The 26,328-nt window shown below is 42.3% G+C and overlaps 1 protein-coding gene across 1 annotated transcript in view; it reads left to right on the forward strand.

The window, feature by feature from the left end:
• The window catches only part of Dnah11 (dynein axonemal heavy chain 11), a 317,751-nt gene that overhangs the window by 207,101 nt on the left and 84,322 nt on the right, over positions 1-26,328 (forward strand). Inside the window, exons 57-63 of the mRNA XM_038336393.1 lie at positions 1,652-1,798; positions 5,882-5,995; positions 8,743-8,886; positions 9,535-9,717; positions 11,972-12,073; positions 15,922-16,056; positions 23,723-23,890. Coding sequence (XP_038192321.1) covers positions 1,652-1,798; positions 5,882-5,995; positions 8,743-8,886; positions 9,535-9,717; positions 11,972-12,073; positions 15,922-16,056; positions 23,723-23,890 — 993 coding nt within the window. The remainder of the gene's footprint in view (positions 1-1,651; positions 1,799-5,881; positions 5,996-8,742; positions 8,887-9,534; positions 9,718-11,971; positions 12,074-15,921; positions 16,057-23,722; positions 23,891-26,328) is intronic.

The raw sequence follows: 26,328 nt of genomic DNA on the forward strand, positions 1-26,328 counted from the left end.
CATAGTTTGAAGACGGAGGATACACTTGCTTTTCTGAGTGAGGAAAGGAGCTACCAGTTACTCTCCACCCAGCTGGTTTGAGGACACTGTCTCCTCTCAGCCTGAAGCTGTGCAGAGCAGTGTGGATTTGGAGGGACAACTTTCCCATTTCCTCTCTGGCTTGGAGTCAGGGGTTTTGCCATTTGCCAGGACGGAAGCAGAATTCCTGCTGTCTTAGACACTTAGCCCCAGCGAGGCCATCATGACCTGAGTGTTGACTGTGGAGTGGCCCTTGGCTGCACTTCTCCCTGACCTGCAGGTGGATGTGCCTATTTTAGCCACCAGTTCTCTCAGACAACCTAGCCTCTGTCGTCAGGCTCTTTCTACACCAGAGCGCAGTATCCCAACCTAAAGGATAAATCAAGAATTAGGACGGGCCGGGCAGTGGTGGCACACGTCTTTAATCCCAGCACTCGGGAGGCAGAGGCAGGCGGATCTCTGTGAGTTCGAGACCAGCCTGGTCTACAAGAGCTAGTTCCAGGACAGGCTCCAAAGCCACAGAGAAACCCTGTCTCGAAAAACAAAAAAAAAAAAAAAAAAAAAAAGAATTAGGACGGGAGTCTTATTTCATTGATAAAGTCAGAACCAAATGGGACACAGGTGTTAGAAGGGAGTTCAAAGTATTTAAGACAGAGAGTTAGAGCTGGGCTCTGAAGCTTGTCTACATCATTCTGATGCTGGATGTTGTCCAAGGTATCACGCAGCCTCAGTGGACCAGCGTGGCCTTTTCCTGTGCTAACTGGGCATAAGTTACAGTGGATTCTGAACATTGCTGGTAACTGACAAAAGATCCACCAATAGGCCCTCCCATGTGTTTCCTGAAGGATGGTGTTTTGTAGTTTCACATGCCAAGAACTTGTGTTTAGTGATACCCTGCTTGTGATTGGGAACGGGAGACTAGAGGGGGGTGACGTGTGTCTATACCAGATACCTACTCTTTTCCCTTCAGAGAATGCCTTTATTGTCCTAGTTATAGACAGCATCTTATGCTCCTGCATCACATCCTCCGCTCTCCTCTTCCTCTGCAACCCATGCCATGTTGGTACTCAAAGAACACACCCTTCACATTAGCACTAGGTTCTGCATTGGATGGTCTGTGTGGCTCCACACGGACACCACAGAGGGTGAGGGGAATGAAGAAGGGCACACTGCGTTAGCTGGCAAGAGGTACTGCACTAGGCAGCCAGATACTCTGTAATGAAAGACAGCTCGTGTCTAAGTTATCCAGACTTACAGCAGCTTCCCTTTGAGAGGACAAGGGAGTATCCCGGGAGTCACTAAGCTCATTGTCCCATGGCCTTTGTGATCTTGGCCTGGTGTCTGAGGTATCAAGCGCTCAGATGAGCACCTTCATTAGTATTTCCCTGAGCAGATGGATTTAGTAGCCAAGATAAACTCCTGCCCGCAAACGGTAATCCTGTGTCCTGAAATGTAGCATTCTGATTTTCTCATGTGAAAAAATAAATGGAGCTACATTTTGGCAAATGAAAGTAGAAGTCAAATTAAAGTAGAGACAGATGTGTGTCCTGAACTGCTAGGGATCCCCAAACCCATGCCGAAGACAGCCATGTTCTCATTAGAAGTGGTTCCAAAGTGACAACTCTTCCTTCAGGTGGAGAATCTGAAAGCCAGGCTGGCCTCTCAAGAAGCCGAGCTCCAGCTCAGAAATCATGACGCCGAAGCCCTGATCACAAAGATCGGGCTTCAGACGGAGAAAGTGAGCCAGGAAAAGGCCATCGCCGACGCGGAAGAGCGAAAGGTCAGACTCTTTCCACCATTTAGAGTGCTGGGCTATATTTAGCACAAAATAAACCTTTGTAGGTGAACAATTTTGAACAACTTCCTCTCCAGGGAGCACGAAGTCTAAGGAATTATTATAGCTACACATGTAACAGCATTTCACACCATGATTACCACTTGACCTTTCTTTACATTATGCATTTTCCCAACCTTTTAGCTCCTTAATGATATGAAAGAACAATAAATACTGAGCTCATTCAAGCATATAATGGATGTGGATCTTGCACATCAGGCCTATTTGTAATACAGTAAAGGTCAGGGAGTCGCGGCGGAGGTTTCTAAAGGTTTCCAGTTTTTAGGCAAATTGAACAACTCAATTGTTAACAAAGCCCATTCCATCACTTTGCAAGATGGTTTTCAAGTTTCGCATTTTAATAATACAAGTAGCATTCATTATGAAGTCCTAGGCTGAATGCGTTCTTCCCTAGCGGACCCAGGCCCTGGTGTTCTGGGCAATGGTTCGCTGCTGGAAACAATAGCCTTTTGGGTTGTGTGGGGCTGCTTTCTTTGAATTTGAGTTCCTAGCATCCCCCAAATAAATAAAATTTCCACAATCTTCATTCAGCAATAATGTAATGTATTTCCTATGCATCTTATTTTCCAAAGGATACGAGATAGCAAACATAGATAGTTAATAAATACTCACTCATTGAAATTAATAAATACTTTATTATTTGAGGCAAAAATTATAAATAGGGCTATTTAATTAAAAGCTGGAAATTGCTTTTACTTTCATGACCAGGAGTCACTGGCCACTTTGCTGTTGTTTTCCATTGCAGCACCAGAAAACCTACGATTTTAGTGGTGGAGCCAGCTGCTGCTGGTAACACTGGCCATTCCTAGTGACGCTGGCCGTTCTTGGACAGCCAAATAGTTTTCCCCTTGTTCTGATTTGCACTGAGCATATTTTGTCTTGAGCAACCAAATATTTGAAAAGTACATTGAAGAAACTCTAAATATTTAAATAATTTAAAACCATGACAAATGCTAGAATCATCCGGTTCAGCCAATAGGCACAGAGTTCCTAATCTTGTTTGCAGCTGTTTCCATCCACTTTCAGATAAGTGCAGAATTTTGTCTTTCAAATTATATTATGAAATTAAGTAACCAAGTTTCTGAGGTGGTGGGATTTTCTGGAGCTAATCCCACCCAGGGGACCGTTTTAGGGTATTACACAGTTACGTGATGTTCTAGTAATTATAATTACTAGTAGTTATTAACCTCCCTACCACAGATACCTCTTGGAAATCTTGAAATATAACAGAAATTTGAGAACTTTTTTTACCCCTATATTTTCAAATGTAAATTCCTAAGGTAAAATTGCCAGCATAAAAGAAAAATATTTTAGCCAATTAGAACATATCTGATAGGCTATTTCATGAGGTTTAATAGGCATAAAAAAGAAATATACTATTTTTATATCTAATATATACCAAGAAGTATAAAAATGCTTATGTTTTCATTTTGTCAGTAGTTGTAGTATGGTGTGTGTGTGTGTGTGTGTGTGTGTGTGTGTGTGTGTATGTGTGCACCTGCGTCTATTTCATCATTTTGGTTTGGGGGGTGCCAGGCACTGTCCTGGATCTTGGGAATATTTGACAATCATGGAGTCTTAGCATAGCTTACATTGCAATGGGAAAGCATTGTGTCAGATTGCTGGGGCTAGACTGAGAGGCTTAAGCAGTAGGTTTATTATTTCAAGTTCTGGACACTGATATCAGGATCCAGCTATTGGCTGGCCCTCCTGTGGACTCTCCTTGGCGTGTCAATGGTTCCTCCTTACCTTTGTGGATCCCGATGCCGCGTGGACATTGTTGCATTGAAACACCTTCCTCCTCTAGGGATACCAGGAACGCTACACTAGAACCCATCATAAAGAATTATTTCTTCACCTCTGTGCAAGTCCTGTCTCCAGATGTAACCGCATGCTGGGATACAGGATTGGTGTATTGACAAAGGAATTCTGTATGGGTTTAATACAACTTTTCCCCACTGTGGACAGAGTCTCATGTATTTCCAGGCAGGCCTTGAACTCGCTGGAGAGCTGAGGATGACCTTGAACTTCTGATCTTCTTCCTTATACTTATGAGGCATTGTGCTTGGTTTTTGTAGTGCTGAGGATCAAAGCCAGATTTTCAGGATCACTAGGCAAGCCCTCTGCAGCTAAGCTAGAGCCCCAGACTTTTAACATGAAGTCCTGGAGAATCTGTCATCAACACAAAATTTTATAATTTTTTTAATATTTATTTTATTATATACACAATGTTCTGTTTGTGTGGATGCCTACAGGCCAGAAGAGGGCGCCAGACCTCATTACAGATGGTTGTGAGCCACCATGTAGTTGCTGGGAATTGAACTCAGGACCTTTGGAAGAGCAGACAATGCACTTAACCACTGAGCCATCTCTCCAGCCCTATAAAATTTTTTTAAGGAGTGGATGACTAACAGGTGATAGAAGGTTCTAATTACCCAAGGATGGGACTGTCTCCAATCCCCTGCCTTAGCATCATAGTAGAAAGAAAGCAGATATTCAGGCAATTCCACTTAGTGCCAAAAGATCTATGATTATAAAACCAAAGAAAAAATATTTTAAAATGATGTCATTATCAATGCTATAAGGGTCATCGGCAAACTGTGTCTTTGTGAGACCGATATGCCCAAATCTCCCCCACATACATGCTCATCTGTGGTCATGTTCTCTTAACACCTGTCAGTCCTGTGTTTAGACTCTCCGTTGTCCACTTTTCGGCCTATCCTGGGGGTGTGGTTTTGGAGGAGTTCTTAGGAAGCATGAGCGCTTTCTTATTTACGTTAGCAGCTGCTGTGTGTGTGTTAGCAGGAGATCACAGATCTACCCAGAACCAATTATGTTCAGAAAAGGTACAGTACACAGCAAAATAATGGTTAATCAGAAGGCTAATTACTACTAATAAAGCTGCAGCAGACAACATAATTTGTCGTGAGCCGTGTTTAATTTGATGGTGTGGCTGAACCTGCTCATTCCAAACACATCTGAAGAAATGCACTTTTGTTCCAACTTTATTCCTCACAATCACCCTCACCCCAAGAATCCTTCCACCAGGAATTCATCCTGGTGCCCAGTGCCACAGTGTGAAACTCAGACCTGCTGAGGATAAAAATTCACTCTTACCTGGCATTAAAATTTTACAGCATCCTGCAAGGGGAAGGTAGATGAACTCCAGCCTCACACACTGGGTTAGTTCAAGTTCCCAGCTCAGCTTCCCATAGGGACATACAGTGGCATGTATATAGAGAAGCTGGTGTATATCTCTGCCAAGAGGACAGACAACAGAAAAGGGGGTGTCAGGGTATTGAGTTACCTGTGAAACACTTGGGTGCATCAGTAGCTTCTTACTTGGAGAAGCTACTTATTAATCTTTAAAAAATAAAATAAAAATTCTGTCATTGGTGAAACATGCAAACCATGACCACAGAACAATGGATTTTCTGTTCTGAACAAAAGAGCTTCCCACATTTGTATGTATGTGTGCATACGTTTACATGTGTGCAGCTGTGTACCACCAGCAAGCACTGCACTAAATGGGCCATCTCCCTGTTTCTTCCCTATATTCTAAAGGGAATGGCCGGCAGAGCTGCTAAACACACATGGAGTATTCTAAAACGTTCTGTGGACCAACTTCTTGGTTCAGCTGGATTACCTCTTAATTTGTTTGGGGCAATCTAAAACGAAAAGTAGAAAACAGAAAGATGGCTGCTTACTTTTGGGTTTTTATTTGCCTCATTTTTTGTTTGGTTTAATTATTAGGGGCATCTTATAATCAAGTGACTAGAAGCCCTTTTGGAGCACTTTGATATTAAATATGTTTGGTTTTGTGTTTATCGTTGTTTGCTTTACAGAGCTCTTAGCACATACTGTGCTAAGGGTAAATTACTCACCTGTTGAAAATATAGACAAATGTGTTGCCTGATAACACGTCCAAGTCAGTCCATGTTTTGTGCTGTAGATAACAATGGGGGGTGGTTCGAGGGCTTTCCCTCTCTAATTATCCTCTCTAATTAGGTGGCTGCCATTCAAACTGAAGTATCCCAGAAGCAGAGAGAGTGTGAGGCTGATCTACTCAAGGCTGAACCTGCCTTAGTGGCTGCTAAGGCTGCACTCAATACACTCAACAGGGTAAACTGGATTCTTGGCTGCTGGGAGGTTTGTAAATAGTCAAAGGTTATGAGAGTTTGCATCATAAGACAGAGTGGATGACTCATGTAGCCACAAAGCCTTGCAAAAGGACAGAACAAATCAAAGTTTAACAAACCCTTGAGGTTATCACCTTGCAAAAGGACAAAACACATCAAAGTTTAACGAACCCTTGAGGTCATCTTTATAGTTCCACTTCTTTCCCACCTATCTCATTCTCTAGGTCGGGGTGTCTTAATTCTGTTTTTCTGCTTTAAATTCAAAAGTACAGACGTCTCCCCCTTATGTCACAGTGACTCCCAACTGGGAGGGATCCATGAATGCTAAAATGTCTTTCCTACTGCTCAATTCCCTCGGTGCAGAGCACTGACTCGTGGACAGTGGAGTTGGTGGGTAAATGATGATGAGAGCAAGGGAAGGTACCCTAGAGCAGGACTCTGTGACTATCTGAATACCTGTTAGCACCCAAGGCCCTGTTGCATGCCACAGCAAGAGCCTACTAAATGCTGCTAACCATGAGGAGTTGGCCTTCCAGTCTTCCAGGAGGCTGTCCCAATGAGTAACGATTGCTCCTGTCTTTCACATTCTGTGTGGCTCTGAGAGTTCTTTATTTCCTCTCAAATATAAAAATATAAGATGCCCTCATACTGTCAGTGGTAGGACCAAAGATCCCAAGATCCCTACCATCTCCCCCGCTTTGCCCTGGAGAATGACCTCATGGAGCATCCTGATTCATATGAGAGAACTGTTCTGTGTTCGCCATACGGTATTGCAAGGGAGACTGTGTGCACTGGTATTTTTAAAGCCTGCAGATAATCTAGTCCTGTTGCACTCCGGGCCACCAGAAAGAATCCCAGAAATTGTCTAGGCCTGAGTCATGAGATTCAGCTCTAAAGGTAGAAGGATCTAAATTTCACTGCTTTTCCAGGAAAATCCTTAGTTCCTTTCTGGATTTTGTTTGTTTGTTTGTTTGTTTGTTTAGAAAATATTTTATCAAGAACAAAGCCTTGTAAGAGCTTTATACTATTATCATAAAACTGAAATTTGTTGAGAACATAATTATACTATGAGAGATTATTGCATGCTTATTCTACTTCCCAAAATGATATTGTTAAATATTACTGAAAAAAATAGAAATGTTCACAGTAAGTCAGTAAACACACTGATGCACCCATGACTCATTTGTTTAATAGAAATTATAAAATAATCAAAATTAAAATAGTAAAAAATTAACTGATTACTTCTGTGTGATCAGTTCTGACTAATGTAATGTTTATTTCTTTCTGTCTTCCCCTAAATTTGTGAATTTTTAGCTAAATATATTTACTCATTGTGATCACCTACACCGAGGACACTGCCAACGTGATCACTTCATGATAGGGCTAACATTTTTATTGTGAAGAGAGACAGCTGAAGAGTCCAAAGCAGAGAAAGAGAAGCACAGTGAATGTCCCCTGAAGAGTGAGATGACCAGGGCTCTCTGTAAGAGAGGGGACAATAACCAGAGATGGAGAATAGAGAAAGCAAAGGGGGAGACCTAGCCTTCATAAAGAGAATAGAGCAGGTATCGCTAGGGAGGTGAGAAGCCAGCAGGCTACTGTGGAGACTTTGAGATGTATTCCAGGTACTTGTGATACTGACAGAGACTGGAGGCTGGCATGGGCTTTGGTAAAAAACCACAGCAGCCATGTGTCCCTCCTGCCAGAGGCAAGGGAAATGTCTCCTTTGGGCAGATGGGAGCCATGTTCATAAGTTCTGAGGAATGCTGGCTTTTTATCAAACTGCCAGAAGTTTTACAATAGTCCAGTTTGACCTCATTTCTAGCTATTTGGACACCCTGAGACCCAATTCTTTAATCAAACAAAACAAACCAATATCACCTGGGATGCAGAACTAGGGTGCGTCTGAGTGATGACGAGCCCCAGTTAGCCAGATATCAGCATTCATTAGCACTGTGCTCTTGCTCTGCTTACTGTACTCTTTGTAGAAATCGTTTGAGTAAGACACATTTGATTTTGCTTTTAGATCATACATTATGAAACTACATGTACCTCTTTTTTCTTTTTTCTTTTTTAATTGTTTTTTAATGTGCTATATGTTTTTCTCCAGTCCCCTCCTTTTCTCCCCTCTCCCCTTCTATCATAAATACTAATTTCTGCCCCAGAGTATCTTCCCTCCCTCACTATAATTTAACCACCAAATCCATTGTCAATGATTCAGTATTCTGCACTGAGGGAATTAAGCGGTAGGAAAGGCATTTCAGCATCCATGAACTCCTTCCCAGTTAAGATTCACTGAGGTTTAAGGAAGAGATTCTGTACTTACGCATTCAAAACAGAAAAGTAAAAGTAAGATACACTGACTTAGAGAATGATGTTTACAGGGAGGGCCTTCTTAAAGAACAAGTACCTTACATCATGGGCTGGAATCCACACATAGCCTATGCATGCAAAAAAAATCTCCTGGCTTCTGTACCTGGAGATCTACAGGGCTGTTTTGATTTGATTTAGGTTATGTTTGTTTTTGTTGTTTTCCTTGGAAGCAACAAAATTTCAGGATGTTTCCAGAATATCAGAGAAGTACCCAGGCAGGACTGAGGCCCCTGTAATCCAAAATTAAAATCTGGCCTGCAAGAAACTTAAGAAGTGGAGGGCTGAAGGTCAGCTTGGAAACTGAGTGACCCCCAGAGCCCCTCATCTGAGTGTCTATGTAACTGTGCTTTCTTTCAGGTGAACCTCACCGAGCTGAAAACTTTCCCCAACCCCTCAAACGCTGTTACCAACGTCACTGCTGCTGTGATGGTCCTTATGGCCCCCCGTGGCAGAGTGCCAAGAGACCGGAGCTGGAAAGCAGCTAAAATCTTCATGGGGAAGGTATCATTAGCCCAAGTGGCAGAAGGAAAATTTCAATGACTTTCTTAACATTCTCATAACTACAGATGTACTTGACAGCAAAAAAATGCTTAAGTCAGTTTTAAGTCAACAGGCACCATCTCCATAGCTGGTCCATGTCAGCAGCCACCGTTCCTTAGAGTGGAACCTAGCTGTTGCTGGCCAGGTTGGAGACTAGCATGGGGTTGTGGTGGACCTAAGTCAATGCCAGCAGCAGTAGAAGGTTGCTAATTATTTTGCAAAATTATGAAAGTGGCTAAATGTAGAAGGGAGAAAATTACACAGATTTCTTAGGCTGGAAAAAAAGCGTTAGTAATGTATAGGAAGGTGAAGCAGAGGGCAGTGGGTATGTGCTTTTGCTTATGCGATTCTGCCTTTCTTTTCTTCAAACCATGAGCACCTCCTGAACTGGCACAGAATGTTTTCCCTGGGACAGAAGAGGTTTTAAAAGTGTCCATTGCTAATTCTAACTTCATACTGTAAAACCTGAAAAAGCCAAACAGTAGGATAAGTGCAGCATGCCATTGTGCCTTTGTAGCACGAGTCTTGAAAGCTGATTTTAACTTTGGATCTTGGAATTTTCTCTGCAGCCAGAATGGGCTCATTGCAGTAAGTCCTTTTGCTCTACAGGTCGACGATTTCCTGCAAGCGTTAATTAACTACGATAAAGAGCACATTCCAGAGAACTGTCTAAAAGTGGTGAATGAACAATACTTGAAAGACCCAGAGTTTAATCCAAACCTTATTCGGACCAAATCTTTTGCAGCAGCTGGTCTCTGTGCCTGGGTCATCAACATCATTAAATTCTACGAGGTAACAGTCTTTTAAAAATTGCTTTCTCTTTCTTGACAGTCGCATTACGTGTACAATGTATTGTGACCCTATTTCACTCCTGTTACTCCCTCTTATCTCCCCACTTCACTTGATCTCCTTTCGTTCCCAGCTAGTCCCCTATTTCATGTCTTCAGAAAAAAAATTGACTCCCTGAGTTTAATTGGGGTTCCTTGTGTGAGCACAAGTTTGGGAGGATTGTTTACTAAAGCACAGGCAACTCAAGCAGCTGCTGCAGTACCACAGAAAGTGACACCCCACCTGACAACCAAGGGCTCTCAGTAGCTGGGGATCCTCCTGACCTGCTCCTCCATCCCCGAGAATCTAAGCTTGTGCCTGTCTTGTGCAGAGTCCACAGCTGCTCCTGAGCTCCCATCAGAGGACAGCGTGCCATAGCATTCCGCCCGACCTAGAGCTTTTGCCTTCGCTCTGCTGCATTCCCTGGGCCTCCAGGGAGGAAGTAGCTTTATAGACAGGCACTTATTCTCAGCACCTTGACTACTTAGAATCTTTACCATCACCATTTCGCCATAGAGAGAAGTTTCTCTGGTCTAGGCTGAGCAGTACTACTGTGGGCATAAACAGGACTACTTAGAAGGCAGTTAGCTGTCTGTCTGTCCATAGCAAACAGCAGGACTACTTAGAAGGCAGTTAGCTGTCTGTCTGTCCATAGTGAACAAAAGTAGTATTTTCTTTCCCTCTAGCCCTGGAACCTCTCTAACCATAGATAGGATCTTACCCAAATTTACAGCTCAGCACATGTTCCGTCCTGGAGAGTGGGCCTTAAGTCCAGTCAGAAAGTAATGGCTTCCTCCCAAGTCGTGACAGTAACCGCACCAGTGGGTATCTCTTACATGGCAAGTTAGTATCGTAGAACACAGAGTCCATAGCAGGATGAGAGCATCTCTACTATCAGGTTAATTTTTACTTCAGCAAAAAATGTAGTTATTTGCAACTGAGTTTTTGGAAAAAATGCCATATAATCCTAAGACTGAGAGTCAGTGTGTCAGAGTTAAAATAATTCTAAACAGGAAGATAATATGTTGGAGAACATCACTTCTCTAGGGAAGAGTGGCTAGCTAGTTCCAACACTTCAAATCACTTTTTTAGAAGTGACAACTGGTTTACATATATTAAAATATGTTAACACTAAAATAGTCACTTTATGTTGCCCTGGAAAATCCACGAGTCTGAGTTCGTATGGAGTCGAATGAAGCCCTACGCTAGTGTCAACACTGGATAAACGTCTGTGTTATAGGCACAGTGAGATGGAGAACAACGGTTCTGGTGTTTGAATGACATGAATTTTGCCTTTGTACTTTGGGAAAATGTAACAATAGATGAGCATTTCATTTAGTCATGTTTCTAATAGTCACCCCCTGTCAACAATGCCTCCAACCCTTCTCACAGTGTGAGATACAGAGAGGGAACTGGTGTGACCTGGACTCTGAGATGCTGATTCATTCTGTTGTAGCAAGTTGTATGTCATAATCAGATTCCAATCATACTGTCATCCCCAAATTGTCATCATAAAATTCGGCTAAAGCTTTCTTGATGTGGGGTCTATAGAAGTAAGCCTTGATGCTGTTTGTCTCTGCTCATGGAAACTTTCACAGAGGGTTTAGAAAAATCATAGTGGGTGTGGCCTCTCTCAGTCCAGTGCCTGAGTGCTGAGTTCAGTTTGTTCCCAGGTTGGGGAGATGAATGTAGGGCTCCTCTGTGGCCACAATGTGCTGTCCCCTATAGACTAGGAAATAGCATCGGATCCACCCTGACTCTCCAGCCACAATTCACAGCAGACGTGATATAATCAGGAGCTGGGAACAGAAAGTGAGGTGTGTGGTAGTGTGATGTGGGTGCCTCTCCTTGCCCTTTCGTCCAGAGACTCTCTCTACCCTCTGCTCTCTACTCTCAGGCTAGACCGCTCCTCTGCCTGGATGTATAACTCCAGTGGAGTCGATCATTGCAGGACAAACTGATTTTAGTATATTGATGGTATTTGGCTTATGTAACACTTTATGCAAGTACTAATCGCCCTAAATTCCAGAATAAACAAGTAATGGAAAAGCAGAGAGCGTGTGGAAAACTGTGTCTGCTGAAGTAGCAAATGGCAAAGAAACAAAGAGCACATTGCTCCCCACCCTGGAGATTTACTGCGGAGGCGGGGAGGACTGGACGGTTACTGTTCTCTTTGCATCTGCATTGCCTTCTGAATGAGCCCCATGTGCATTTTCAGGTTTACTGCCATGTGGAGCCAAAACGCCAGGCACTGGCCCAAACAAACTTAGACCTGGCTGCAGCTACTGAAAAGCTAGAGGCTATCAGGAGGAAGCTTAAGGTAAGTGTCACCTCCCAAGAGGAGGTTCCCACCTGTACACACTGCCACACCTGTGCTTTAGCAAACAGAAAAGACCTTGGTCTCTCCTGAGTGAGTTCAGTGACATATCAACTTCATGGATGCTTCTGAGTGCGTTCACCAACATACTAACTCAATGGATGTTCCTGAGTGCATTCACCAACATACTAACTCTATGGGTGCTTCTGAGTGTTCATCAACATGCTAACTCTAAGGGTGCTTCTAAGTGTTCACCAACATGCTAACTCTATGTGTGTTTCTGCGTGTGTTCACCACCATACTAACTCTATGGATGCTTCTGAGTGTGTCATCAGAGATTAATGAACTTGTATAGGTGGAACTGTAAACAATGGGCCCAACCCGGTAAATCTGATTCTAGGGGGCTTGACTTCCGTTTCTTTGTTCCTTCTACGAGACTGGGAAACCTAGCAGAGGAACAAACAAAGCGAGTGTGAGTTCAGCATACAGAACAGAAGCACTCATAGGTTTTCTCTTCTGTGTCTGTGTACAAACTGAGAACCCTTATTCAAAATCCAAAAGCTTCAAGGTCCAGCACTTTTTTGGTGCAACCATGATGCCTCAAATGGAGCATTTTGGATATCCAATGTTTGAAATTAGGGATATTCAGCCTGTAAAATCTAAAAGTATTCAAATACCTGAGATGTCCCCAAGTTTTATATGACCTCTCAACCTGTATAGTAATAATAGTATCTTGTTAAGGAGATTGCAGGGCTCAAATGCATAATGTATATTAAGACTTAGCATGGGGTCAAGTTTACACACTTAGTGCTTGGGGAATGTTTATAGCTTTGAATATCATCACCATTACTAGTTTTATAAACATACCAGTCTTGTGGTGTGACATTCTAAGCACATCCAAATGCAACTCTGGTACCAAGTACTATGAGCCAGGGAAATTAGAGACCTGTTAGTAAAGGTGTACTTGACATGCCCTTTGAAAGCTCCTTAGGAGTCACAGTGATGAGGACAGGAAAGGCGTTCCTGCAGAGATGAAGGAATAGGGACAGAGGAGTGGGACTCTTGAAGAATCACAATACGTGAGGGCACCAGAGAGACTGTGCGGGAATGCTGACAGCAGAAAAGGGTAAGGCAGGAAAGGACGAAAGGCATTTGCAAAGATAAGCAAAGGCCTTCTTAGCCTGTCACGCTACAGAAGTTCAATTTTATCTGACTGCTAAAGAGCTAGATATGCCTGGGAAAAAATGTAATAGGTTAATGACACCATCAGCAGCTGAGAGGATGCTGGAAGGGAAGATGTCTAAAGCGGAAAGACAAGTTCAAAGGCAGCCTGAGAGGGCTTTGTGGGTGCCTCAGCTGGGGCAGAAATGGTTGCGGCAGAGGGCCAAGGTGGAATGATGGCTAGCTGACAGATGTGGAGAGCAGGAGGAAGAAATGTGGACGTGGAGAGGGTAAGGCGGGTAACAGGGTAGCACATAGAAGCTCTGCCACACTGACAGCTCACAGGATCCCCCCAGCCTGCAGTTCCTCATCTATCATTTGCGATGAAAACAACAGCCTCTTAACGAGGATGTAAGGGAGTATTGGTGTGACCTGGTACCCAGTCTGCCTTCTGCGAGGAGAACCAGCCTCCTTTATATATAAGGAATCCTCCCTCCTTGTGTGATGCTCATGTAGCCAAGTGACTTCCTTTCCAAAGCCTAGATAAATCATTTATCTATCTATCTTCTATCTATCTCTCTATCTCTATCATCTATCTACCTACCTATCTTTCTTTGGGGGTGCCGACACACACGCAGACACACACACACATGCATACACACATGCACGCATGCACACACACACACCTGAGTGCATGCATGTATGGAGGTCAGAGGATAATCCCAGGTGTCATTCCTCACTTTCAGCTTACTTGCTCTTGACTGTGGTATGGCCCGCCAGCTTCCAGAGAGTCTAATCGCTGCCTCTCATCTTAATGAGGGAGTGGTGAGATCACCAGTGATTGCTGCTGCACTGGGCTTTCCCTAGGTTCTGGGGATCGGCACTCAGGTCATCACACTTACATAGCAAGCACTTTAGTTCCTGAGTCTTCACCTCAGTCATCTACCATGCATCTTAAACAAGGCTTAAGATGACCATAAAGGAAGCTTCAACTCTTTAGGGTAGTGCCTCTCAGTGTGGTCCAGGTCAGTAGTAGCATGTGTCACTGGGAACTGATCTAAAAGTACAGATTGTGTGTCCCTTGTTTAGATGGATGAGAAATCTGCTCGTCAATCCTAGCAATCATGGAGTTAACCCCAGTAGTTAGAAGGTTTAGCAGGAAGTGGCATGAGTCTATCAACTCTTGGATCCATATGCCTGATGCTATAACTTATACAGGCTTCAGCACATTAGAAAGCTAAACTTTCTGTTGTTGTTGTTGTTTGTTTGTTTGTTTGTTTGTTTGTTTTTGAGATGGGATCCATGTAGCTGTTTATATTTGCCAAGGATGTAGCTATTTCATGATTTGCATTGCTACTGCAACACAAAACACACATGAATGAATAAGGTCAAGTTTATAAGAATTTGAGACAGCAGTGATATACTGGAAAATAAGATGGAAATAAACATTATAGATCTATTTCAGCTTGTTATTACAAAAATTTAGCTTCTAGCTCTTGGGAAGCAGAAGCAGGCAGATCTTTGTGAGTTCAAGGCCAGCCTGATCTGGAGAGTGAGTCCCAGGGCAGTCAGAGCTACATATTGAGACTTTATCCCAAAGAGTAAATCAATAAGGGTCTGGAAAGACAGCTGAGCAGACAAGAGCTGTCCTTGAAGAACTTGTTCTTCCAGAGGACCTGAGTTCAGTTCCCAGTGTCCACCTCAGGCAGTTCACAAACATCTGTGAGTCCATCTCCAGGGAATCCAATGTCTCTTTTTGGATTAGCAAGAGATCTTAGAACCTTGCATGCACTAACAAAAGCAGTGTTATGAATCTTAGGTCTGTTAGAACTTACAAGTAGCAAGATGACTACAGGGAGGTATGTCATAACCAACTGACATCTTAGTCAGTACTTTCTGTCTTAAGGCATATAAAAGAGTCTACATATAGCCAATGTAGTCTCATTCTCAAGAAATGATAAAACTCCCAGAATATCATTTAGAAACTCTCAAGAATTGGTGGCGACTCATCTTGCTTCTCCTTACATGAGCCTTTGATCTTTAGTTTGCTTTTCTGCATCCATAGTTGGAGATAATCTCCCTCTAAATGAAGCCACCCTCCAAATCAACACATCCAAGTTTTTTGATAAGGCAAGAGATTATCAACACCCAGTTCTCAAAGAGAAAATCCAAGTTGAGCCGGAAATTCTCAAAGAGAAAATCCAAGTTGAGCCGGACTGATAAGGTGTAAAGGGGTTCAGTAGCTGACATATTCCTTCATTCTCAGCTCTGGATGAGATGAATAGAATCAGTAGGTGGAAGAACATAAGTAAACCTCCACAGTTAGTGCCTCTGTCAATGAGGCAGGCACGGGGCACACACATATAACCCCAGCACTTGAGAGGCAGAAGGAGGCTGTTGAGAGATCCAGCCCTGTCTGAACTACAAAGTGAGATGGTCTCTGTTCTTAACTAATAAATAATATAGCTACTACTGGAGGATTGGGAAACCAATATAGCAAGCTATTGGACCTTGTGGAGTGGCTCTGACACTTTGGCCATCATCACAGCCTCCTTTCTTCCCTAAAATATATGTGGTAAGAATACAATGGAGACAAGGGGGTTCATTTCATGGCAACAGGTGTCTTCCAGTGGCTGTAATGTTTGTCTTAACCAAAACATCTCTAAAGTTAATTTTGACTCCTTTTTTAGGATCTGGATCAGAATCTGAGCAAGCTTACAGCTTCGTTTGAAAAGGCAACAGCTGAGAAGGTTCGGTGCCAGGAAGAGGTCAATCAGACCAATAAGACGATTGACCTGGCCAACAGACTTGTGAATGAACTTGAGGCAAGCTATCTTTTCTTAAAAATTCCCACTGAGTTATTCAGGCTGACAACTTTGGGTTTTATGATTATTTGTTGCCAACAACTAACATAGAACTGATAGTATTGGAGAATATTTAATCATTACTTAGACTAAAAGATCCAAGTTACCAGAAGATGCCAATAACCATAAACCCAGGCATGAAGGTATTTAATAATATACCTATAATCTCAGCATTTGGGTATGGGAGTTCAAGGCTACCTTCAGCCACACACAAAACAAGTTCAAAGTCAGATGGCTAACACAAGACTCTATCTCAAAACAAAGCAAACAATGCAAAAAATCTGTTGATTTTTTTAAAAGATTTTATTTTATTTTATATTTTATGTGCATTGGTGTTTTGTCTGCATTCATGTCTGTGTGGGGATGTTGGGTCCCCTAGAACTGTAGTTACAGACAGTTGTGAGCTGCCATGTAGTTCCTCTGGAAGAGCAGTCAGTGCTCTTAACTGCTGAGTCATCTCTCCAGGACTAATTTTTGTTTTTAATATGTAGCTCTAAACTCAGTAAAAATCTACATAGCCTTCAGTCAGAAAAGACAGACATTGATATTTACACATTCACGGTTTACTAAGTTTATATACTTCTCTTTCAGAAAAGAAAGGTCTGTGACAGGATCAAAACTGAACAGCATTAGCATCATGTCCTCTTTCATCCCTCCCACCCTCTATCTGTAAAATGAACCTGAGCTCCACAGCTCCAGCATGGCTCTTCTAACTTGGTGGACTTTGTTTCTGGTTAACTCCTGCCCATGCTTTTTATTTGCAAGTTCTTTAAAATGAAGTTTTAATTACAAAAAATACCAATTTTGTCCAGATTTAGCCATTTTGTAGCCACTTTGAGGTGATGAAGTGTGCTGGCTAGTGAGTTATCTACTTATTTTTTCATCCTTTTCTCTTCTCTCTTTTTGGGTGTTTTCCCTAAGATAGAATACAGAACTCAGGCAGTTGCTAGGCAGTTTGCCATTGACTTCTACTAGCAGACCATACTTAACTGGTTATGTTTGTGGTGTTCACTCTTTTTATGGGTGACTAGCACACTAATATGAATGGCTTCCTATTAGATAAAAGTCTTTGAGTAATTCTCATTAAATGTTCCTTGTATGAATATGCACAGTTAAAGAACATGACCTCGGACATGAGTGAATTCCTGGTACCCAATTGTACTTGTTCTCTCATGCCACACTAAATGATTCCAGGCACATCTTTGAAGTCCTTCAACGTTGTTTTCTTGTCTCTTAAAATGGGAATTATATAGTATATAAAGTTTATTTACAATATTCCAAATCAGAACACTCAAATTCTGTCAGTAGATACACACAAATGTAACATATCCATACAATGCTATAGCATGGATAAACTTTGAGACTACCTTGCTAACAAGCAAACAAAGGCTCAAAAATATGAAATTTATCAAGGTTTATGTTGGGGATAAACTCACTAAACCTCCCAGGTTCAGAAAAATCGCTATAACAGGCCAAAATCTGACTAATAGAGTCTGAGGGTAAAACCAAAATAAGTTAATTCACATAAACCCTTTAATCATGTCCCGTTTATTCTTTCTGTGGCCTCTCTAATGCTCTCTGTCTGTTGTCTCGCCGTTTTCTCGCCATTCTCTCGCCGTTCTACCGTTCCACATGGTTTCCAGCTTATATACAGACAGTTAACAGGCATGCATTTCACAGAATCACAAAAACTGGAGGATCTGGCAAGGAGGCGCCTTGCATCTCAGAGGGGCGTGGCTATGAATTCCCCTGCGGATATCGGGAGGATTAATTAAGGATAAGCCTTGAAATCACTGGAGAATTCTAAGGAGCTGCTTCGTGCACTAACTACATTTCTTAAGTGTAACTAGAAGTTTATCATTGGTAAACGTTACAGCTCTGTTTTGCGCTTTCTGAGCATTTCCGCTTTCTTCCTTGGTAGCCACCAGGGGAACACAGCGTTGGTAGCCATAGCAACCCGGGGCTTGGGAGGAAGGCTAGGGGGCTTGATTTGAATTAGCATCTAGCTGGGTGAGTTAAAAGGACTCTCTTTCGGGGAAATTTTGCTTTCGACTCCAGCAGGGTGCCTGCCGGTACCCAAGTGAGAATTTTTCTCTCTGAGGCTTGTTTTAGCGACTGGGGTTTTTTCCCTGTATCTCTAGGGGTAAGGGTATAAAGAGTTAATTTCCTGGGCTATGATCTTATGTTAATTGAAATGAAGGTGAATGGTAAATACAGAATATTAGTAGTTTGCTAGGTTAGGGCAAAGGGCCAGTAGATTACACCTTCCTTAGTGGGCTGTTAGAACACACATACCGGCTCTCTGCTCAGTGCCTCCTGCTTGGCGCTCCTTTCTTGTCAATGAGCCCTGTCAATAAGGATAGTTGTGGGGGACTAGTTTCGTGTAGATGAAAACAAAGGTTTGGTTGAGTGAGTGCTTTCACACAGGGCTCCACGGTGTAGGGGAAGGTATGCTTTCACATGTGGCTTCACGGGGTAGGGGAAGGTCTCCAGTTGCCTATACAGGAAAGGTCAGGTTTACACTGCTGGGATAGTATAGAAAGGAGAAAGGTCGTGACCCCACAAGATTTCTACAGAATTGACAGTGACTTATCCAAAAGACAGGTGTTCTCGCAGCTCGGTCAAACGGGTTCTCCTCCAGATCATATTCCTGTGAATTTGTCTAATAGCTCTGTTGCTGTCCATTTACTGTATAATAATACTTGTGGGCTCACCACAGAAATTCCTAAAGAAGAAACGGTTGTTAAGGGCAGGATATATTGCTGGGGCTTAGAGAATTATTTCTGATAGACATGGTTGGGAAGTATAGAGGAGAGAGGGGGGCAAGAAAAATGTAAAGTTATATATTTGAGAAGGTTATACAAGTGTACAAATACACTAAAAACTCAATTATATAATTTAAAAAGTAAACTTCATGGTGTAAAAATTATATCTCAATGATGCTGTTTAAGCATAAGGTACATTGCCTACTGTACCCAGGATGGTAGCATATCAATATCAGTATATGAATGCTTGAAAGTATGCCAGCTGAAAATACCTACATAAAGAACCACGTGGCCCTGTTACTGGAGATGCATCTAGCTGGGATGTCTACAGCAGTAGCATTGGAATGTACCTAGGTGGAGCTGATGGAAAACCTGGTTTATACTGTCTTAAGCATATATTTTGAATTACCAAGGGTAAACAATGCTGTGCTCACTAAGGCAATTAATGCGGTGTCCCTTCTCTCTTGCCATACTTCTCCATATCTGGTACATGGGCAGTGACCCTCATGCTTTTTGCCTCCTGCCCCAAGACAGCTGCTCCAGTGTATGGTCTGTTGCCTTGCACACTTCCCCAAGATAGGCACTACAGTCTCAGATCCCCAGAGACAAGGAGGGAAATGGCCGTCTGGGATTTCCTCTTTCCTGGTCTTCCTTGACGGTGGTCGAGCAGACTCCCAGTTAAATGTCTATACAGAACTAGGATGATCACCCCTGCCTGAAATACCAGCTAGAAAGCTAGGGATTATTATTGGCTCACCCAACCACAGTCTACTTGGTGAGGGGCTGGACACTTGGTCATCTTATTCAAAACCAGATTCTCTTAGCATGAAAAGGGAGGTGAGAAAGAGGGAGTACATAGTGGCCTGATTTCTTAGGACTGTTAGGTTGGCCACTCTGCTCCCTATGCCCCCCTTCCCCACACTCACTTCTGAGTATGCCTAACTCTGTAGCCAAGGCCAGCCTGACACTCACAGTGTAACTGAGGCTGGCTTCTCCTGCATCAGCTTCCGAAGTATTGATAGTACAAGCATGAGCCACCACACCAGGTTTATACTGTTTTCTAAAATCCAGTTTCAACTTGTTGCAACTGTAGCCCATGAGCGAGCCTATGAAGTTCATGTTACAGCGAATAAGCACAGGGGCAGGCTGTCTCCACTCTCAGTCCCAGCCGTCTCCTCTCTGCTTCTGGCCAAAAGCTTTAAATTGTAGATGGGCTCTTTGCAGCGTCTCACAAACAACCCACTCATTATATAGTCCATGCTTCTACCTTGAAAGCCCCTTCACAGTCTCAGTGCTTCTCACCCTCCTGCTGCTCCACATCACCAGCGTCTCCCTGGACTACACCTAAATCACTGAGATCTGTTTCTCTCCTTGGCAGTTGGAAGGTAGCCCATGTTACCACTTTACCCCAGCACTCCAATAGCTAACCACCTTGCCCGAAGGACCACCCCAAAGCTTAAGTGATTTGTCTCCCTGGATCCCTCTACATCCCTTGCTGCCATTTCCATTGCCCTCTTGGTCCTCCTCACTGTCCCTGGGGCTTTCAGACTTTCCCTTCACAGGGCCTGCCTGGTTCCATCTAACAGGTTAAGGCTAATTAAGGCTGACTCCCTTAATTCTTTGCCAAAAGATCTCTTCAGCATGTAGGGCTCAAACCTCGGCATAACAGTATACTTAGCTTTCCCTACTCAAGCACTCTCTCTCTCTCTCTCTCTCTCTCTCTCTCTCTCTCTCTCTCTCTCTCTCTCTCTCTCTCTCTCCTCTCTCCCCTCTCTCTCTCACACACACACACACACCCCTCTATGGTACTTTCTCTGTACTGCACTTTCTCATAGTGTTCTATGGTATGTATGTCTATACATGCATAGGTACATTTTAAAAAAAAATTTGGCAACCTCATATATGAATGGCAATGTATTTAGGTCACATCTACTCCAACTCCTCCAAGACCTTTTTCCATATACTCTCAATTGCTTGTATTCTTCCTCTTCCTCTTCTTTTTGTTTTATTATCCACAAGTCTAATTGGAACTACCCATATGTGCACAGGTGTAGGGCCATCAATGGCTCATGACCAGCCTACCGTGGACCATGCTAATGGAGAAAGCTGCCTCTTCTCTCTCAGTAGCTCTCACCTGCCAAAAACTCCTCAGATGGGGCAGAACCTAATGAGTCCTTACTCATTCCATGCAGAGCTCTGATTGGCTGGGTCTTGTGCAGGCTCCTACTGGCAACCACAGCTCCTGGGAGTCCCGGAGTACAAGGATCTGGTCATGTCTGTCTTGGGTCCTCTCTAACATCTGGCTCTTACAATTTTTCTGCCCCATATTCCACAATGTTCCAGAGTCTTGTTGGAGAAGGGGTGCATACTTTTGGTTTGTTTCTTTTATGCCAAATATAAAACAAACTTTTCAGCAGCAGGAAGGAGCCTTACGTATTTTGAACCATTTGGTCCCAGCAGAGAGACTAGTACCCAGGGCCAATGTCATTAATAAATATTTGTTGGATGAATAAGTTGTCAGAGTCTCTTTTGCTTAAAAAAATAGTGTTCTTTGAAGATCACTTGAGAAATTTTGGGATTATTAGTTCTTATAGCTGCTTCTACTTAATGAAGTAAGATTTAAGTAGTTACAGTGTTTCCCATTTGTGAGGGAGATTAGAAAAAATGTCATGTAATTAGACTGCTCCTGATTTTACTATAGAAATTCTAGCATGGTAGAAGCAGGCCTTTCCCACTATCTTTACTGTGCAGGGATAGGTCCAAAGCCTGGACTCATGCTGTTTCAGACAATAAAAGAGGGGGAAGCTTGTGTGTTGTTAAATAGTAAGAAAAAAAAATATTTTTGAAGGATTAATTGAACATGTCAGATCTTTTCCTTTGAGGATAAATTCTTTCTGACTAGAACAGGAGACAGTTAACTTCTGAAAAGCATCAAGACTGATGATTTTGTCTATATAGCATTGACCTGGAAGCTCAGCCATTCAGACTAATAAATCAGGCAATTTATATTTAATCATTAACTAACTCCTGAGCTGAACAGCTGTTCAAAATTAGAAATGGGTCACCCCAGCCAGGATGACATTACAGGCAATCTATAATGCATTAGAATAAAATTATAGTGATTTTTAACTGTCCAGAAATTTATTACAGGACATGTTCCAACTCTTAAACCCTTGTTAGCCAGTGTCAGTAATGATTTATGTGGCTGGGGTGCTGAAATGAAATTATTGACGATCTCAACAGCCAATAAGTCTGTGTTTAGTAATCTCAAGCCCAAAGGTGTTTTGGAGAATGAAGTGGGCACACTTTATTATCATAGACAAAGCAGAGACTACAGAGATGGAGGCAGGTGGATGAGAGTCCCCTGAGCATGGATTATCTGTGGCTGAGGAAGGAAAGGAAGGAATTCTAGTTCTTTTTGTTCTGTTCTGTTTTGTTTTTCAAGACAGGGTTTCTCTGTAGCTCTGGGGCCTGTCCTGGCACTAGCGCTGTAGACCAGGCTGGCCTCAAACTCACAGAGATCCGCCTGCCTCTGCCTCCCAAGTCCTGGGATTAAAGGCCTATGCCACCCACCCAGAGAAAGTAATGAATTCTGGAAAGAGGACTAGAGAGCTGAACCTCCTGTCTGTGCAGTGCAGCTGGAATGGTGAAGTAAACCGGAACAACTCCAGGAACCCTCCATCCGGCTGGTACTATTACGGTCTGCAGGAAGCCGACATTCTAGTTCTCTGTCTCATGTGTCAGTCCTGTTTCCTGTGACTTTGCTTTTTTCCTAGAGGGAAGAGGAAACTCTTAGGATTCTCTTTCCATATAGAATGAAATTGTTGATTATTTTAGCTCCTATTAATGTTCACGTCCTTAGAATGTTAATTAATTTTTCACATGCCTCAAAATGAAGTAAATTAGTGGAGTATCTTGCAGTTCAGGCAATCCATACGTATTTATTGCAGTTTTATACAAATCCAATATTAAGGGCTCTACATACTTAACCTGTAAATCAGATTTAAATGACCAGCCCACTAGATAGAAGGACGTCAACATAGTTTCTAGAGTATTGTCATTGAAGTTGGCTGGGCCCTGCTTCCCATCAGTTAACATGGCTCAGAGCTCCCGCCACTGATTTAATGATTATATTAGAAAAATGGCCTGAATTTGGTTATTGCTGGAATCATCCTTTAATTAACAGAATTCAAAATAAATGGCTTTTAAGTTTTATGTTTTAATTAACATGAATGATGTTTGACAGTTTTCTTTGTCTGTCAGCCCATAGCCAGTATATTAAGAAAAAAAAAATCTTGGTTAAAGCGGTATGGTGCTATTGCCAATAAAGGGGGTGAGGGAGGTAAGAATGGAGACGAGCCAGGCTGCCATCAGGATTTTAACAGTTGAGCATGGTGCTAGTACAGCTAGCACTAGAGAGACTGAGGCAGAAGCATTGCAAATTGGAGGCCAGCCAGGGTTACAGAGTGAGATGTCTTTATTTAAAAAATAAATCCTAACAGCACTTACTTGTAGCAGCAAGTCTCAGGCCCGTTCTCCCAGAGGAACAGGCTGGTAGTTGATTGACCCATTAAGAAGGACCCCAATCACGATTAAAGAGTTAGTGCAGCAGAGAAAACAAGACGTGACTGAGCTCATGTCACATGGTGCTGAACTTGGCTGGAGAGAGTGGAGAACTGTGTGGTGATGATGGGTTTCAGACATGCAAAAGATTATAGCGGCCACTCCACCCAGTTCTGCTCCGTTCTCCCAGAGCTGGTGCGGAGGTCATAGCCTTGAACCATCTTGTCAGGTAACTGCATTAAGCACTTGCGGAGTTGATGTTCACCCTGTAATTACATATGGGTAATTTTATCCTTCAGTCAGAGAAGATTCGATGGGGTCAGTCCATTAAGTCCTTCGAAACTCAAGAGAAGACGCTGTGTGGAGATATGCTGCTCACGGCGGCATTTGTGTCTTACGTCGGGTCCTTCACAAGACATTATCGCCGGGAACTGGTAGACTGCAAGTGGGTTCCGTTTCTTCAGCAGGTGAGGTACATCCTTCACTACGTTAACATGGGGAAAATGTTGCAAATAAATTACATCATTGGCCTGTGTGTGTGCCAGCTACCTTTGTACCTTTGTAATGATGTCTTTAACATCTTGTTTCTTTATCTCATTTTAATGTTGATTTGTACCTGGAGGTAAAAGTGTATAGATTCCATGGTTTGAGGGTATATTTCGCAAGACAATTGGAAACAAAACCAGATTGTTAAAGTATTGAGTAGCATGAAGTGTTTTGTTTTCTTACTAATATTGATGTTTATTAAAGATTTTTCAAGATTTATTTCAAATTAAAGTACAGTATTTTGTAAAAATGACATTTTTTTAAAAGCTCACCATAAATTTGAACGCTGAAATCCATAGGTGACATAAAATCAAAGAGCTGAAATATTTGAAATCCTGTGGTTTAAGATCTCCTGTGTGTGGCTGAGGAAACAGAGAAGCAGGGATTTTAAATGACTCCCTTTGTGGAGCAGGAAGTCAGGCAATCTGATGTCGAGACCGCGGTCTTCTTGTGACACTGCCATTGTGGTTGATGGAATGGCCTCCCCGTTGACTTCCTCACCCTTTTCTGGGTGTCAAGACATCTTCAGCCCTCTGTGCATTAGTGTTCCTCACCAGGCAGTTACGCCTCAGCTTGCACAGCGGTTGTTTCCACAACTGAAGTACATGCCAAGGGAAAGTCTGCAATTTCAATGAAATCAGTGTTTCAGGGAAAGCTCATTGTTAGAGGTGCACAAAAATTCCCACTGAAACTAAATTATGTCGCACACCCATAATCTCATGACTTGCTTTTGTATTGAAGACTTCTTACATGAGACTATGTGTGTTATTTTCTAAATTTCTGGGTTGGTCTTTAAATATCACCAACAATCTGATTTTGTTCAATTTTTAGGGCATTGTGAGTTTCTAAAGTGTCTGTTATCTGGCTGTCTGTCCCTTCTCTTTTCTTTTTATTTTTTGTCTTGTCTTCTCCTTGCTAGAGTCTCCCTGTATTTGTCCAAGTCATTCTGTGGCTACTGCAGGCAGACAGGCACCCTCTCCTCAGTGGTCCTGTCTGCACTCGTAGTTATTAGTAAAGAACTTCTATTCTCAAAATGATGAGGAAATTCAGCTCTGACACCAAAGCACTGGGCACTGGCTTCCTGGTAGAACTGTTCACTCTGGGCTTGTGCTGAGAGTATGGACTTACAGTGCCAAAAAATTTATGTGTTCTACACTAGAAACTTGCCTTTTCCACATTAGGTTTAAAATAGTCTTTAATCTGATGCCATTTATGCTTCTAGAAACTTCCAAATTAGTTGAGTTATATTTTTCCCACTTAATTCTAAATCTGGGATTCCATGAACTGTTCTTAACAGATCATAAAAATTCTAAAATTGATTGACTTGTCCGAATTAACATCTCAAATATGTGACCGAAGCAAAATGACAATTTCCTGGTGATATATTCTAAGTCTGTATTAATTTCCACAGAGGACCTATTTATTTGTGACCCTGAGATTCTCCCCAAGAAGCCCCATGCTGTTTTCAGTCATCATAGCTTAGTATCTTTAGTGTTTTATAAGTCACAGTGCATCATGGTGCAAACAGAGGCTGACATTAAATGGAGCGGCCTCTTCTCCCACTCATGTCTGGTAATAGTTAAACTAAAGGAAGAATGTGACTCTCAATGTTCAGAGAAGAGCGTTTTCCAAATTTACCTTAATAATGTCTAGGTCATCAATAAAGGACATGCTTGGGTTATAGTGTCATGATTGCCACAAGTCACACTCACTTGATAACTGGTTTGTGTCCAGCAGAATGCCTAGAACACCCAAAGACAGGCGGGATATACACAGCACTCCTCTATACTGAGGAGAAATACAGGAACTACTAGGAAAAATGAATTTTTATTGATGACCTAGACATTTTTAAGGTAACTTTGGAAAAGACTCTTTCTTCTCTGAACATTGAGAGTTGGTTGTCTTTCTTGTTCTCAGAAATATACATATATATTTACTATATATATACTATATAGATAGATAGATAGATAGATAGATACTATAGTGTTATATTATTTGTGTTTTAATAAATAAAGCTTTCCTGAAGATTGTTTGCTTGGTTGGTTTTTGTTTTTTTCGAGAGGGTTTCTCTGTGTAGCCTTGGCTGTCCTAGAACTCACTCTGTAAACCAGACTGACCTGGAACTCACAGAGATCCGCCTGCCTCTGCCTCCTAAGTACTAGGATTAAAGGTGTGCACCGCCACCACACAGCACTGGATATGTTTTTAAAATAGCCAAAATAATTTTAAAATAGAACTATAAGAGACCTTTGTCCTTCAAGACATTAAAATATATTCTAAAACTACATAATTACAACAAAGTCCTTCTATAGGGGACACAGTGAATGGGACTAGATTAGTGCTCAAAATCAAGCAAAGA

This window comes from Arvicola amphibius, chromosome 7 (genome assembly GCF_903992535.2).
Source record: "Arvicola amphibius chromosome 7, mArvAmp1.2, whole genome shotgun sequence".
In the NCBI taxonomy this organism is placed as follows: domain Eukaryota; kingdom Metazoa; phylum Chordata; class Mammalia; order Rodentia; family Cricetidae; genus Arvicola; species Arvicola amphibius.